Source organism: Myxine glutinosa, chromosome 2, assembly GCF_964187855.1.
Source record: "Myxine glutinosa chromosome 2, kmMyxGlut1.1, whole genome shotgun sequence".
Taxonomy (NCBI): domain Eukaryota; kingdom Metazoa; phylum Chordata; class Myxini; order Myxiniformes; family Myxinidae; genus Myxine; species Myxine glutinosa.
In genome coordinates this window covers 95,316,410-95,331,863 of record NC_136262.1, presented here as the reverse complement: position 1 = coordinate 95,331,863, position 15,454 = coordinate 95,316,410, and the positions used below count along the sequence as shown (strand labels likewise).

General features: G+C 44.0%; 2 protein-coding genes across 2 annotated transcripts; one reads left to right on the top strand and one right to left on the bottom strand.

Moving 5' to 3' along the window:
* Positions 1-3,428: 3,428 nt before the first annotated feature.
* Positions 3,429-4,790, top strand: LOC144890899 (uncharacterized). The gene is made up of 2 exons (XM_078772794.1): positions 3,429-3,653; positions 3,792-4,790. The coding sequence occupies exons 1-2, from the start codon at positions 3,498-3,500 to the stop codon at positions 4,638-4,640; spliced, it is 1,005 nt and encodes a 334-aa protein (XP_078628920.1). The 5' UTR covers positions 3,429-3,497; the 3' UTR covers positions 4,641-4,790.
* A 3,596-nt stretch (positions 4,791-8,386) lies between these two features.
* Positions 8,387-9,616, bottom strand: LOC144890786 (uncharacterized). The gene is made up of 2 exons (XM_078772615.1): positions 9,374-9,616; positions 8,387-9,235 (listed from the first exon to the last, which is right to left on the bottom strand). Exons 1-2 carry the CDS (start codon positions 9,614-9,616, stop codon positions 8,387-8,389), a joined length of 1,092 nt encoding a protein of 363 aa, XP_078628741.1.
* Positions 9,617-15,454: the final 5,838 nt, after the last annotated feature.

Genomic DNA, 15,454 nt, shown 5'->3' with positions numbered 1-15,454 from the left:
TTCTACGTGCAATGGTGTAGACGCAGTGCTGCAAACAGACAGACAGACAGATGAAAAATCGGTCAGAGACCGAGGACTTGCCGGAATTTATTTTTTTATCGGCCATTTAGGACAAATATGGCGGCCGAACCACATGGCCGATGACATATTTTATTCCCCATGGAGAGTTCTTTACAATGAGCCATGTCTCAAATTTTTCTGTTCAGCACTTTTGGAGATATAGTGGTGCAAAGTTTTGCCGTTTTTCCAAGATGGCGGCCGAACCACGTGACTGATGAGGTCATCATTAACATATTTTATTCCCCATGGAGAGTTCTTTACAATGAGCCATGTCTCAATTTTTTCTATTCAGCACTTTCGGAGATATGGAGGTGCAAAGTTTTTCGGATTTTCCAAGATGGCGGCCGAATCACGTGACCGATGACGTCATCATTAACATATTGTATTCTCCATGGAGAGTTCTTTGCAATGAGCCATGTCTCAATTTTTTCTATTCAGTACATTCAGATATGGATGTGCAAAGTTTTTCGGTTTTTCCAAGATGGCGGCCGAACCACGTGACTGATGACGTCATCATTAACATATTTTATTCCCCATGGAGTTCTTTACAATGAGCCATGTCTCAATTTTTTCTGTTCAGGACTTTCGGAGATATGGAGGTGCAAAAATTTTCGTTTTTTCCAAGATGGCGGCCGAACCACGTGACCGATGACGTCATCATTAACATATTTTATTCCCCATGGAGAGTTCTTTACAATGAGTCATGTCTCAATTTTTTCTGTTCAGCACTGAGATATCGAGGTGCAAAATTTTTCGGTTTTTCCAAGATGGCGGCCGAACCACGTGACCGATGACGTCATCATTTGGGCACAGTATATTAGAGGGGAAGACAAATACGTGTGCAAAGTTTGGTGATTCTACGTGCAACGGTGTAGACGCAGTGCTGCAAACAGACAAACAGACAGACAAACAGACAAACGAACAGATCAACATACTTGCCGGAATCTTTTCCGGCAAGTAATGAAAAATCGGTCAGAGACCGAGGACTTGCCGGAATGTACTTTTTTATCTGCCATTTAGGACAAATATGGCGGCCGAACCACGTGACCGATGACGTCATCATTAACATATTTTATTCCCCATGGAGAGTTCTTTACAATGAGCCATGCCTCAATTTTTTCTATTCAGGACTTTTGGAGATGTGGAGGTGCAGAGTTTTTCGGTTTTTCCAAGATGGCGGCCGACCACGTGACATATGACATCATTAACATATTTTATTCCCCATGGAGAGTTCTTTACAATGAGCCATGTCTCAATTTTTTCTATTCAGCACTTTCAGAGATATGGAGGTGCTAGGTTTTTCGGTTTTTCCAAGATGGCAGCCGACCACGTGACTGATGACGTCATCATTAACATATTTTATTCCCCATGGAGAGTTCTTTACAATGAGCCATGTCTCAATTTTTTCTGTTCAGCACTTTTGGCGATATAGTGGTGCAAAATTTTGCCGTTTTTCCAAGATGGCGGCCGACCACGTGACATATGACGTCATCATTAACATATTTTATTCCCCATGGAGAGTTCTTTACAATGAGCCATGTCTCAATTTTTTCTGTTCAGCACTTTTGGAGATATCGTGGCGCAACGTTTTGCCGTTTTTCCAAGATGGCGACCGAACCACGTGACTGATGACGTCATCATTTACATATTTTATTCCGCATGGAGAGTTCTTTACAATGAGCCATGTCTCAATTTTTTCTGTTCAGTACTTTCGGAGATATAGAGGTGCAACGTTTTTCGGTTTTTCCAAGATGGCGGCCGAACCACGTCACCGATGACGTCATCAATTGGGCACAGTCTATTCCAAGGCAAGACCAATATGTGTGCAAAGTTTGGCGATTCTACGTGCAACGGTGTAGACGCAGTGCTGCAAACAGACAAACAGACAGACAGACAGACAGACAGACAGACAGACAGACAGACAGACAGACAAACAAACGAACAGATCAACATACTTGCCGGAATCTTTTCCGGCAAGTAACAACATACTTGCCGGAATCTTTTCCGGCAAGTAATGAAAAATCGGTCAGAGACCGAGGACTTGCCGGAATGTACTTTTTATTGGCCATTTAGAACAAATATGGCGGCCGAAAATACCGTCTACAAAGCGGAAAATATGGCGGTCTCAATGAGCCATGTCATGTCAACATGAGCAATGTCATGTCAATGTTCAATGAGTGTCAAAGTTTTTCGGTTTTTCCAAGATGGCGGCCGAACCACGTGACCGATGACGTCATCAGTAACATATTTTATTCCCCATGGAGAGTTATTTACAATGAGCCATGTCTCAATTTTTTCTGTTCAGCACTTTCGGAGATATGGAGGTGTAAAGTTTTTCGGTTTTTCCAAGATGGCGGCCGAACCACGTGACTGATGACGTCATCATTAACATATTTTATTCCCCATGGAGAGTTCTCTACAATGAGCCATGTCTCAATTATGTCTATTCTACAATGAGCCAAAGATGCTCATCGCAATACTGAGAGGCCTACAACCTTCCCATCCTTTAAAAACAAAGAAAATGCATGGGAGCAAATCGAAACACGGGCTGAGAAAATGGGTCTCTATCGACTCCATCGAAAGGTGAAAAACAAAGACCTCTTTGCATGTGAGGCCAAACACCATCCGTCATGTTTTAAAGCTTTCCGCACAGCATTCTACAACTATGAGCGTGCGATTCACAGAGCCGAAGCACCAAAGGAGCAGGCTTGCATGTCAGCCGCCCATGAAAAGGCATTCAACTCAGTACTGGAACACATTCAAACCCAGGTCATCCAGCAGAATAAAGTTCTACAGCTTTCTTCCTTGCGCTTGCTCTATGTCGAGGAACTGAAACTGAATGGATATGAGAACTCAAATTATCGGTCAGAGAAACTACTGAAACGCCTACAGAATGACCCAATCAAGGAGCATATCCACTTCACGAAGGTTGATCATGACAAATGTGATGTCATTTCTTTCTGGCTTGTGCACAGCTCAAACATAACAGTTTCCAATGCTCTCGCACGAGCATTCACACTCGGAAGCACAAACAAGAACCAAAATGTTGCCCTCCAACTTCGCCAGGGTATTCTACAGGCTTTCAGAGAGTGTAAAGACCAACCATGGCCACCAACAGCTGAAGACATGGAGCTCAATCCTGAAGACATCCTACCTCCAGACCTTGTCCGCTTTCTCAGCGTGCTAATGACTGGCAAGGAGGGCATCGAGACAGAAAAGGTGAAGCGTCTGGTCTTCTCCATTGGACAAGATCTGTGCCGTGCAGTGTCAGATGGAAAATGGAAGTTACCAAAGCACATTCTCCTCTGTGTGACTGTAAGGCACCTGTTCCGAAGCAAACAGCTCACCACATGACTAACTTGGAAAGGCTGAGGCGGGGCAGCTCAGAGAAGATCATTCTGGCTGGACCAGCAACCAGGAAGCCATATGACTTCAAAATGTTCCTTGCAAATGACGACAACAAAAAGCAGATGTGCCAGCTTCTTCTGAAAGTGTGGAGTGGACAAGAGGCAGCTACCAGGCTGGAGAGAACAGAGATGGCTGTGCTGATCGTGGAGGGGAAGGCCCACCAACTTGCCTCAACGAATGGCAAGGTAAAATTGAAAGCCCTTCGTGAATGGCGATTCAATTTGTAATTTTTCCTGAAAAAAAGGTGATTACCTGTGATGTTTGTCTAGATCTGAAACTGGCAGTGACTGGTGATTGAAATGCGGTGCCTTTTTGTGTTTCAGGTCGAGGTACGTGAACTCCCCACGATCTACAGCAACCAGGAAGAGACTGATACCAGGGTGGTTCTGTACCTCCATCATGCTGCTACCATCGGATACAAGAACGCTGTAGTCAGAACACCGGACACAGACATCCTCCTGATCCTGCTCCACCATGCCCACAACATCAAGCTGACGGTGTACCTGGATACAGGGTCAGGGAAGCATCGCCAACTTGTCAACGTCTCTGAGCTGGCAGAATCCCTGGGAGAGGACTACTGTGCCACTCTCCTGGGGTACTATGTGTTCAGCGGAGAAGACTGCACCAGTGCCTTCAAAGGGAAGGGAAAAGTCGGGCCCTTGAAAAAGCTGGAGAAGAATCCCAGGTTTCACAGGGCATTCGGTGAACTGGGTGACAACTGGGATGCCAACCCTGAGGTGGAGAGGCAGTTAGAAAAATTCACCTGTGTGATGTACGGCCAGAGTCGCGAGTCATCAGTGGACATTGTCCGTGCCAAGCTGCTACGAAAAATGGTGGGAGAGGACAAGACCCTCACATCCAAGTCCAAGGTTGATCTGGCTCGCCTTCCTCCATGCCAGTCTGCCCTGAAGCCGCACATCCAGCGTGTGAACCACCGCGTAGCATTGTACAAAAGAGCCGATCAACCTATCATCGAAAAGCCAAAACCTTATGAGGAGCAAGGATGGATAAGGACTGATGAAGGACTGTTGAAACCAATGTGGTCCAGTGGTCCCATCCTACCAACCTCACTGGTGGATCTTCTGAACACAGGAGAGCACGAAGAGGAGGAGGAAGAGGAAGGAGAAGAAGAGTTTGACTCTGACGATTTCGATGAAAATGATGATGACTGACTCAGTGTAGAATCACTAATGCTAATGATGTTTATCTAAAACAAGCAAGAGAAGAGTGGTCACATTGAGTGCTAGGACTATTTTGACAGTTGTAATATTTAGAAAAATAAAACTTTGTGTTAACGTCTGTGTAGACGGACCTTAATATGAGTCTATTATTTCGTAAAACTGTGATTATTTTGTAAATAAAGCACTAATTAGCATACTAGTATACCATAGACACATGTAATCATGTTATGAATAGTTCTATCATGATCTATGCCCTTCAAAACATGGGTCTAGACACCTTCATTTTTCAATTATCTGCAATATTGGCTGAGATATGTCAAAAATCGTTTTTTTGATAATGGCAGCAGTAATTTGCATAAAAATGGTATGTGGGACATTTTTTCAGCTTGGGGCCATAGCTAGTCATTTTCTACACATTTTTTCCAATCTAGAAACACTGATTAGAAGTATATCTCCGGGGGGGTGCAGGGGGACCTAGTCTTCCTACTAGACTATATACGTTTGCTCTATTATAATAAGATATGAAGAAATCAAATTAATAATAACATCTGATTTATGACAGCATTTGATTTTAGAATCATTCTGGATCTCTTCTACTATATAAGAGATCTGTTGGTCTGTCTGTGTCACCTTTTTTCTCAGAGATGGCTGAACGGATCTTCTTCAAACTTTCAGAGGTTCATCAGTGAGTGCCTGGGAGTGTTTTCGGCAAAAAAGTTTTTTTTTTTTTTTTTTTTAAATAAATCGCTCTATAGTGCCGAAGCCTTTTTCATTAATGACAGTTATATACAAGTACACATTCGCATAAATAAATACAAAACAATCACAAGACATTTAACCGGAAGTGGTCGAAATTTGGTGCAAGGCTTCTTCTTCCTCTTGCTTAACGTCATCATACTTAACTCAGAAATGTGATGAATGGTACATTCAGCAGCATATATTTAACGAAAAGGTAAAATGATCATTTGACATTTGTGATGGATTCTGATTTGGATGTAATTGCTTTTCCATTATATTTTCCGGGAGTAATGCATTCGATCGTGTCCGTCCGTGTGTGTGTGTGCGTATCTGTGTTCGTATGTTCGTTTGTTTGTGTGTGTGTGTGTGTGTGTGTGTGTGTGTGTGTGTGTGTGTGTGTGTGTGTATCTGTGTTCGTATGTTCGTTTGTTTGTGTGTGTGTGTGTTTGTGTGTGTGCGTATCTGTGTTCGTATGTTCGTTTGTTTGTGTGTTTGTGAACAAGATATCTGGAAAAGTTCTGAATGGATTTGGATGAAAGTTGGTGGGCTGATTGCCCTTGGGATAAGGAAGAATTGTTTAGTTTTTGGTGAAGCTTAGGATATTATTCCAGATCCAGGAATTTTTTAAAGGATTTTTTACCATTGGAAGAAAGGGCTCCAACTTGACCCACGGCGGGAGTATGCGCTCTACTGAGTGGCGTTCTAGTTTCAAATATGTTAATGTTTCTTTCTCCCTTGAGCAACGCTGGGTACTTCAGCTATAAACGCTTATATATACTTTACTCGGTATACAAATACAACTTTTCTGGGCGGTAACATAGGCTATGTGGCGGGTGTGTGTGTGTGTGTTTGGGGGGGGGGGGGGTAGCACCAGGAGAGGGGCGTAAATTCTCTATGTAAATGTGTACCGTGTAGTGCCACCTGGTGATGGTGGCAGAGGGTATTACAATTTTCTTTTTTACCTGAGCAACACTGAGGTTAAAGCAGTCTTTGCACAGGTAAATTTTTCCTTCTTCCCTTCTCCCACTTCCTCAAAGCGGAGGGGCCTGTCAAAGCTACCTCCTCCACCCCCAACAAAATATGTATATGAAGTATATCTTTCCCCTCGCTCTCTCCTCACCTCTCCCTCCCTTCCCCTTCCACTCTCCCCACTCCTTCCTCACCCTCCCTCCCTCCCCTGCCCACCCCCCCTCCCCACCCCCTGCCCACCCCCCCTTCCCACCCCCTGCCCACCCCCTGCAACGCCGGGTTCTCCTGCTAGTATATATTACAAACGAAGCTGAGTTGCTGAGATGGTTGCCATGGCAAGATAACTTAGACAATCACAGTAAGTAGAAATCAGCCCATTCACTTCACGTACAGCACAAGACAGCCGCTATTCGCCATTTAAGCTTTTGTCATCAAATTTTCCTTTATTATGAGAAAATATGGAAAACCCCAGATGGCAATAACTTGTACATTTTTTTAGCTGCTGTTTACATCAAGTTTTTGTTCGAGTACAAAGTGGACGTGGACGGACTTAATTACCCTCGCCAGGGGAGAGGGTATTTCATTTGAGTCCGTTTTTCTGTCTGTCTGTCTGTTTGTCCGCACAGAATAAGTATACTTTTCTCTGCAACCGTTGGTCCGATTGACAGGAAATTTTCAGCACATGTGCAACTCCACCTGGATTTAAAAAAATGATAATTATGACGTCATAGTTCATGTGGTATGGGCGCCATCTTGCAAAAAACGAAAAACGTTGCATTTCTATATCTCTGAAAACGCTTTGTAGAAAAATTGAGACATGGCTCATTGTAAAGAACTGTCAATTGTGAATAACATTTGAATGTGAAGAGGATTGAAAATCCTCTCTATCTCTTTGCTGATGACTCTACTCTCTGTTGCTCCATTCTTCATCCCTCAGATCGACAGTCTGCAGCCTCCTCACTCTCTGCAGACCTGGACAAAATCACAGACTGGGCAAACAAGTGGAACATGTCTTTCAATCCTGACAAATCTCACACTCTTACAATGTCTCTCCGAAAAGACCGACTGGACAACCCTCCCATCTACTTTCTGAATAATCCTCTCCAAGAAGTTCTGTCACTCAAACTTTTGGGTCTCACTATCTGCCATGATCTTTCCTGGGAAAACCACATTTCAAATCTGGCCTCCAAAGCCAGTCGCCGACTGGGCATCCTCCGTCGTGCGAAGTCCTTCCTTGGCACACCTGAGCTCCTCACCACGTACAAGGCTTTCATCCGCAGCTCATCCGCATTAAAAAAAAAAAAAACTTTTTGCCGAAAACACTCCCAGGCACTCACTGATGAACCTCTGAAAGTTTGAAGAAGATCCGTTCAGCCATCTCTGAGAAAAAAGGTGACACAGACAGACCAACAGATCTCTTATATAGTAGAAGAGATCCAGAATGATTCTAAAATCAAATGCTGTCATAAATCAGATGTTATTATTAATTTGATTTCTTCATATCTTATTATAATAGAGCAAACGTATATAGTCTAGTAGGAAGACTAGGTCCCCCTGCACCCCCCGGAGATATACTTCTAATCAGTGTTTCTAGATTGGAAAAAATGTGTAGAAAATGACTAGCTATGGCCCCAAGCTGAAAAAATGTCCCACATACCATTTTTATGCAAATTACTGCTGCCATTATCAAAAAAACGATTTTTGACATATCTCAGCCAATATTGCAGATAATTGAAAAATGAAGGTGTCTAGACCCATGTTTTGAAGGGCATAGATCATGATAGAACTATTCATAACATGATTACATGTGTCTATGGTATACTAGTATGCTAATTAGTGCTTTATTTACAAAATAATCACAGTTTTACGAAATAATAGACTCATATTAAGGTCCGTCTACACAGACGTTAACACAAAGTTTTATTTTTCTAAATATTACAACTGTCAAAATAGTCCTAGCACTCAATGTGACCACTCTTCTCTTGCTTGTTTTAGATAAACATCATTAGCATTAGTGATTCTACACTGAGTCAGTCATCATCATTTTCATCGAAATCGTCAGAGTCAAACTCTACTTCTCCTTCCTCTTCCTCCTCCTCTTCGTGCTCTCCTGTGTTCAGAAGATCCACCAGTGAGGTTGGTAGGATGGGACCACTGGACCACATTGGTTTCAACAGTCCTTCATCAGTCCTTATCCATCCTTGCTCCTCATAAGGTTTTGGCTTTTCGATGATAGGTTGATCGGCTCTTTTGTACAATGCTACGCGGTGGTTCACACGCTGGATGTGCGGCTTCAGGGCAGACTGGCATGGAGGAAGGCGAGCCAGATCAACCTTGGACTTGGATGTGAGGGTCTTGTCCTCTCCCACCATTTTTCGTAGCAGCTTGGCACGGACAATGTCCACTGATGACTCGCGACTCTGGCCGTACATCACACAGGTGAATTTTTCTAACTGCCTCTCCACCTCAGGGTTGGCATCCCAGTTGTCACCCAGTTCACCGAATGCCCTGTGAAACCTGGGATTCTTCTCCAGCTTTTTCAAGGGCCCGACTTTTCCCTTCCCTTTGAAGGCACTGGTGCAGTCTTCTCCGCTGAACACATAGTACCCCAGGAGAGTGGCACAGTAGTCCTCTCCCAGGGATTCTGCCAGCTCAGAGACGTTGACAAGTTGGCGATGCTTCCCTGACCCTGTATCCAGGTACACCGTCAGCTTGATGTTGTGGGCATGGTGGAGCAGGATCAGGAGGATGTCTGTGTCCGGTGTTCTGACTACAGCGTTCTTGTATCCGATGGTAGCAGCATGATGGAGGTACAGAACCACCCTGGTATCAGTCTCTTCCTGGTTGCTGTAGATCGTGGGGAGTTCACGTACCTCGACCTGAAACACAAAAAGGCACCGCATTTCAATCACCAGTCACTGCCAGTTTCAGATCTAGACAAACATCACAGGTAATCACCTTTTTTTCAGGAAAAATTACAAATTGAATCGCCATTCACGAAGGGCTTTCAATTTTACCTTGCCATTCGTTGAGGCAAGTTGGTGGGCCTTCCCCTCCACGATCAGCACAGCCATCTCTGTTCTCTCCAGCCTGGTAGCTGCCTCTTGTCCACTCCACACTTTCAGAAGAAGCTGGCACATCTGCTTTTTGTTGTCGTCATTTGCAAGGAACATTTTGAAGTCATATGGCTTCCTGGTTGCTGGTCCAGCCAGAATGATCTTCTCTGAGCTGCCCCGCCTCAGCCTTTCCAAGTTAGTCATGTGGTGAGCTGTTTGCTTCGGAACAGGTGCCTTACAGTCACACAGAGGAGAATGTGCTTTGGTAACTTCCATTTTCCATCTGACACTGCACGGCACAGATCTTGTCCAATGGAGAAGACCAGACGCTTCACCTTTTCTGTCTCGATGCCCTCCTTGCCAGTCATTAGCACGCTGAGAAAGCGGACAAGGTCTGGAGGTAGGATGTCTTCAGGATTGAGCTCCATGTCTTCAGCTGTTGGTGGCCATGGTTGGTCTTTACACTCTCTGAAAGCCTGTAGAATACCCTGGCGAAGTTGGAGGGCAACATTTTGGTTCTTGTTTGTGCTTCCGAGTGTGAATGCTCGTGCGAGAGCATTGGAAACTGTTATGTTTGAGCTGTGCACAAGCCAGAAAGAAATGACATCACATTTGTCATGATCAACCTTCGTGAAGTGGATATGCTCCTTGATTGGGTCATTCTGTAGGCGTTTCAGTAGTTTCTCTGACCGATAATTTGAGTTCTCATATCCATTCAGTTTCAGTTCCTCGACATAGAGCAAGCGCAAGGAAGAAAGCTGTAGAACTTTATTCTGCTGGATGACCTGGGTTTGAATGTGTTCCAGTACTGAGTTGAATGCCTTTTCATGGGCGGCTGACATGCAAGCCTGCTCCTTTGGTGCTTCGGCTCTGTGAATCGCACGCTCATAGTTGTAGAATGCTGTGCGGAAAGCTTTAAAACATGACGGATGGTGTTTGGCCTCACATGCAAAGAGGTCTTTGTTTTTCACCTTTCGATGGAGTCGATAGAGACCCATTTTCTCAGCCCGTGTTTCGATTTGCTCCCATGCATTTTCTTTGTTTTTAAAGGATGGGAAGGTTGTAGGCCTCTCAGTATTGCGATGAGCATCTTTGGTCTCAACTTTCTCACAAAATATACACTGGCGGGAAGATGGGTTCAGCAGAACCTCCTGGTTTACGAGGAGAGTGATGCCATGATGAGGTTGATGGCCCTGGTTCTGTATCATCTCCCAGACGATGAAAGTGGCGGACAAAGTGCTTATAACACTTGCTGTGATATCCTACTCTTTCTAGGTCATCAGGAAGAGTTGCCGGGATCTGATCACATACTGATTGCATACGACATGGGGAGTCATGCGGTTGGTTGAGACGTCTATCCCGGATCTTTTGAAGCAGTTGCAGTTTTTCTGAAGCAGATCCTTTAATTTTACGGAGGGGCGTGAAATCCCCATGATCAGACATGGATGGTACATGAAGGATGCATGTAGGAGGAGAGCTTTGGGCTGCAGGTTCTACACTCCGTTTTCTTTTGGGCATGCTTGCTGTCGATGTCTACCATCACTGTTAAATGACAAATAAGAAATCACGAATGATGTTAAAAGTGCCTGTGAAAGGAGGCTCTGAGTTTTCAGTGAGGTAACAGAGGTTCTGAGTCATGTTCTACACTAGGGTACTTTTTAGCTGACTAAACCATGTTTAGTGGCATCAAAAGTGCTAATAGCTAAAACATCTAAATTCTTCCACACTAACGTTAGCTATCTAGGCCAATGAAACATTGTGCTAAGTTACTGTAGCTAGCTCAGCTGTCGTGCCTCTTTCTGGTTCAATTCATATACAGAAGTCAACAGATATGTCTCATGTTTGGCATTAACAAAAGTTTAAGTTACACCGACATTAGGAACATACTGTACATAGATGAGGCTAGCTTTAACGTTAGCTAACATGGTGCTAGCTGGCTCAGCTGTTATTCTGCCTGTTTATGATTTCATGCAGAAACTGAAGTCAAGAGTGTGAGTAACATTATAGTTAGCATCTTACCTGGCTAGATTGGAGGATGAATACCAAGAACAACACACAGATGGAATGGAAGACTGAACTTTCAACTGAGGTATTCAATAACATCAACGTTACCAATTGATACGAGCGCGCGACATTACCAATTGATACGAGCGCGCGAGCGCGCATGTTACATGGATGGAAATGTAAAATGGCAGCTATAGCAGCACTAATTTGGATCTCTAGTCTGTCATTTCTGCACTGTGATTGGATAACATAAAAAAATATGTTTGGGAGTTAACAGCAGGAGTTGGTAGATTTTACGTGGGCTGGGTGAGAAACCTTTAAATAAGCAAGTGAAAATCTCTCGCAATACAAAGTCAATGGTGGGAAGAAAAGTTGAGTGGTACCAATGTTACTGCCAATGTCCCGCCCCTATGCAAGACTCAGGAGCATCTTGTTGACATTTAACCTTGAAAATACCTGGGTTTAGACCCCTTATGTACCATGTTAAGTTATCTGCAGTATTAACGTATCCTTATCATTTGTAAAACTGATTATTTTGTAATTACAGCATTAATATGCATACTAGTATACCATAGACACATGTAATCATGTTATGAATAGTTCTATCATGATCTATGCCCTTCAAAACATGGGTCTAGACACCTTCATTTTTCAATTATCTGCAATATTGGCTGAGATATGTCAAAAATCGTTTTTTTGATAATGGCAGCAGTAATTTGCATAAAAATGGTATGTGGGACATTTTTTCAGCTTGGGGCCATAGCTAGTCATTTTCTACACATTTTTTCCAATCTAGAAACACTGATTAGAAGTATATCTCCGGGGGGTGCAGGGGGACCTAGTCTTCCTACTAGACTATATTTCATCCTTCTCACACACACCAATCTATTCACCAAATTTTGTCCGAATCCATCCACTTCTTTTTCACAGCTGTTCACAGACACAGCAAAAACAGATGGGTGAAAACTTGACGCCATCCACCTTTGGTGGTAGAGGTAATAATAATAATAATAATAATAATAATAATAATAATAAATAAATAAATAAAATAAGAGTAGGCTTCGAGCTTTACTACTTACTAGATGTAGTTTCAACAGAAGTACAACTCCAAAGCTACTCCTATGTCAAAATGAAACATTAACTCGGGAACTATATATTGGTATTCTCAGTTGTAAACAGCTCTAATCAGTAAGTGAGCGGCTTTCACAAGAGCTGCTATCATGTGTGAGATACCTAGGATCTGGAGTTTATAACACAATGGACTCAAAATGGAGTACGTGGATCAGCTGCAATAAGATACACAACAAATCTACCACAAACACTTCTTAAATGGCTCAAATTACTTCTAGACTTGGTTATGACAAACTTCCCTGTAAATGTCTGCTGCCCTTCTGCTCCAATCGGTTCATCTGACCATTTGCTTGTTAAAGTGAACATCTCTCTGGCCATTCTCAGAGAGCCTCTTCAGCGTCGACGAGTCTGGCATGGTCTTCAAGCAGACATCAATCATCTGGACTGGTCTCCCATCTCGACTGCCTCTGACATCAACTCTTCCTGGAAATTCTTCCAAAGTAAACTGCTCTCTCTCATGCACAGATTATCCCATCTCGTCTTCAGTTGTCATACCCTTCCTCCCGTCCATGGTACACTGAAGCTTGTGGTGAGGCAGTTGCCCAGAAACAACTTGCTTTCGTCTCCTGGAAGGCAAACTCATTTCCTTTCACAAAGCCCAGGACAAGTGTGTGTCTACACTCAGGAGAGCCAGGAAATGATATATCTCTACTCTCAAACTGAACTCTCAAAACTGTCTCCCTCTTCCAAATCCTAGTGGCGTCTGGTCAAATCTGTTTCTGGTGTTTGTTCCCCCTCCATCCCCTCCCTTACCTCAAATGGCTACACAGCTGACTCCGCACGTGAAAAAGCTGAATGCCTCAACATCGTGTGTCCCAAACCCATCTCTCTCTGTACCCACCTTACCCAGTCAAACCCAGCTGCTCCTGGACTCTGTGTCCTTCTCTCCTGACAAGGTGGAGAAATTTCTAAAACCTCGACTCTTATTCTGCAACTGGACCAGACGGCATCAGCCTACGGGTCCTAAAATCCTGCTCTGCCGCTCTTTTACATCCTCTCTCTGCTCTCTTCACCCTCTCTTTTGCTGAAGATCATCTGCCATCAGCTTGGAAATCAGCCAACATCACCGCTTTACACCAAAAGGTGCAAAAAACAGATCCTTCAAACTACAGACCAATCAGCCTGCTCCCAATTATCAGCAAAGTCATGGAATCCATCATTGCTTCGGATATCAAATCTTTCCTCTTCTCCAATGGCTTGATCTCTGATCATCAATTTGGTTTCAGACCAGGTCACTCGACTCTGGGCATGCTGCTTCTGCAGTGTCAACAATGGATGGAGGTACTCAATGCCAAACAGGAAATCAGAGCCGTCTCCCTTGACATATCACGTGCCTTCGATACGGTCTGGTACCCAGCTCTGCTCACGAAACTCTTCTCCGATGGTATCATGGTCCTCTCTGGTCGTAGTCAACGTGTGGCCCTGAATGGATTTCTCTCATCTCCCCTTCCTGTTCAGGCTGGAGTTCCCCAAGGCAGTGTTCTGGGCCCTGTGCATTTTCTGGTCTTCATCAATGATCTCTCCGACTCTCTGGAAAATCCTCTCTATATCTTTGCTGATGACTCCACTCTCTGCCGCTCCATATCTCAACCGTCAGATCGGCAGTCTGCAGCCTCCTCACTCTCTGCAGACTTGGAAAATCACAGACTGGTCAAACAAATGGAACATGTCTTTCAATCCTGACAAATCTCACACTCTTACTATGTCTCTCCAAAAAGACCAACTGGACAACCCTCCCATCTACTTCCTCAACAATCCTCTCCAAGAAGTTCTGTCACTCAAGCTTTTGGGTCTCGCTATTTGCCATGATCTTTCCTGGGAAAACCACATTTCCAAGCTGGCCTCCAAAGCCAGTCACTGACTGGGCATCATCCGTCGTGTGAAGTCCTTCCTTGGCACACCTGAGCTCCTCGCCACATACAAGGCTTTCTTTCATCCGCAGCTCAATGGAATACTGCTCTCCCCTCTGGGCTGGTGCTCCTGCTGCACACCGAGCTCGGCTTCACGCTGTAGAAACCAAAGCTTTCAGAATCATTGGAATCTCCCGCGATGAAGCCAACTCCGAGGGCCTTTCACTCACTCACCGCAGGCAGGTTGGTGGTCTTTCTGTCTTCTACCGACTCCTATCTGGCCTAGCTCCCCCAGCTCTGTCTGGGCTCTGTCCCCCCAATAATATTCCTTCAGGTCGCACAAGATCTGCCTGCAACCTTCTTATGGTTAAACTGCGAAAATCAACTCTGCTCACCTTCACTCTTTCATTCCTCTTTTCTCCCACCTCTGGAACAAACTCCCTCACTCATTTTAATCCCACTCCTCCCTCCAGGTCTTTAAAACAGCTGTTCACCATCTCTTATCTTCCCCATCCAAAACCTTGATCTTTTCGACCCCTGTTAATTCACCCCAGGATCCACTTTTTTGAAATACAGACTTCTTTCCTGGAAGTCCTAGCAGTGTCCATTTGGTTTATACCTCTCCCACGATGTCCCTGTTCTCTACTGTTATACTTGTGTGCTTCCCTCTCTCTCTCCCCATCTTGTCTCCCGCTCCCTTTATTATATGTTTTATGTGTCCGTTTGTTTTTTGTGAATAATGTTAGCTCTTACACGAGCCTCGATCTTGTATACAAAAATAATAATAATAATAATAATAATAATAATAAATTGGCTAGAACGCTGTCTATAGTTTAACTAGACATAAAGGTGTAGGATTAGTGGTTACCATTGAGCCGTCTAACCTGGCTTTGATTACTGACCCAACTACAAACTGCCGCAGCAGTGCTTTGCCAGCAGGGTGTTGCATCGCAAAGTGCACCATTCTTTGGATTGCCATCAAGCTGGATGTCCCATCTGCTTGCATTAGTTGGTGTGTGTGTGTTCAAAGACCCCATGGTGTTTCTCACAACGAATT

Coding starts and splice junctions, on each gene's coding strand:
- LOC144890899 (XM_078772794.1), top strand. CDS start 3,498: ATGTTCCTTGCAAATGACGACAACAAAAAGCAGATGTGCCAGCTTCTT. Junction 3,654..3,791: donor TTGCCTCAACGAATGGCAAG/GTAAAATTGAAA, acceptor TTTGTGTTTCAG/GTCGAGGTACGTGAACTCCC.
- LOC144890786 (XM_078772615.1), bottom strand. CDS start 9,616: ATGACTAACTTGGAAAGGCTGAGGCGGGGCAGCTCAGAGAAGATCATT. Junction 9,236..9,373: donor TTGCCTCAACGAATGGCAAG/GTAAAATTGAAA, acceptor TTTGTGTTTCAG/GTCGAGGTACGTGAACTCCC.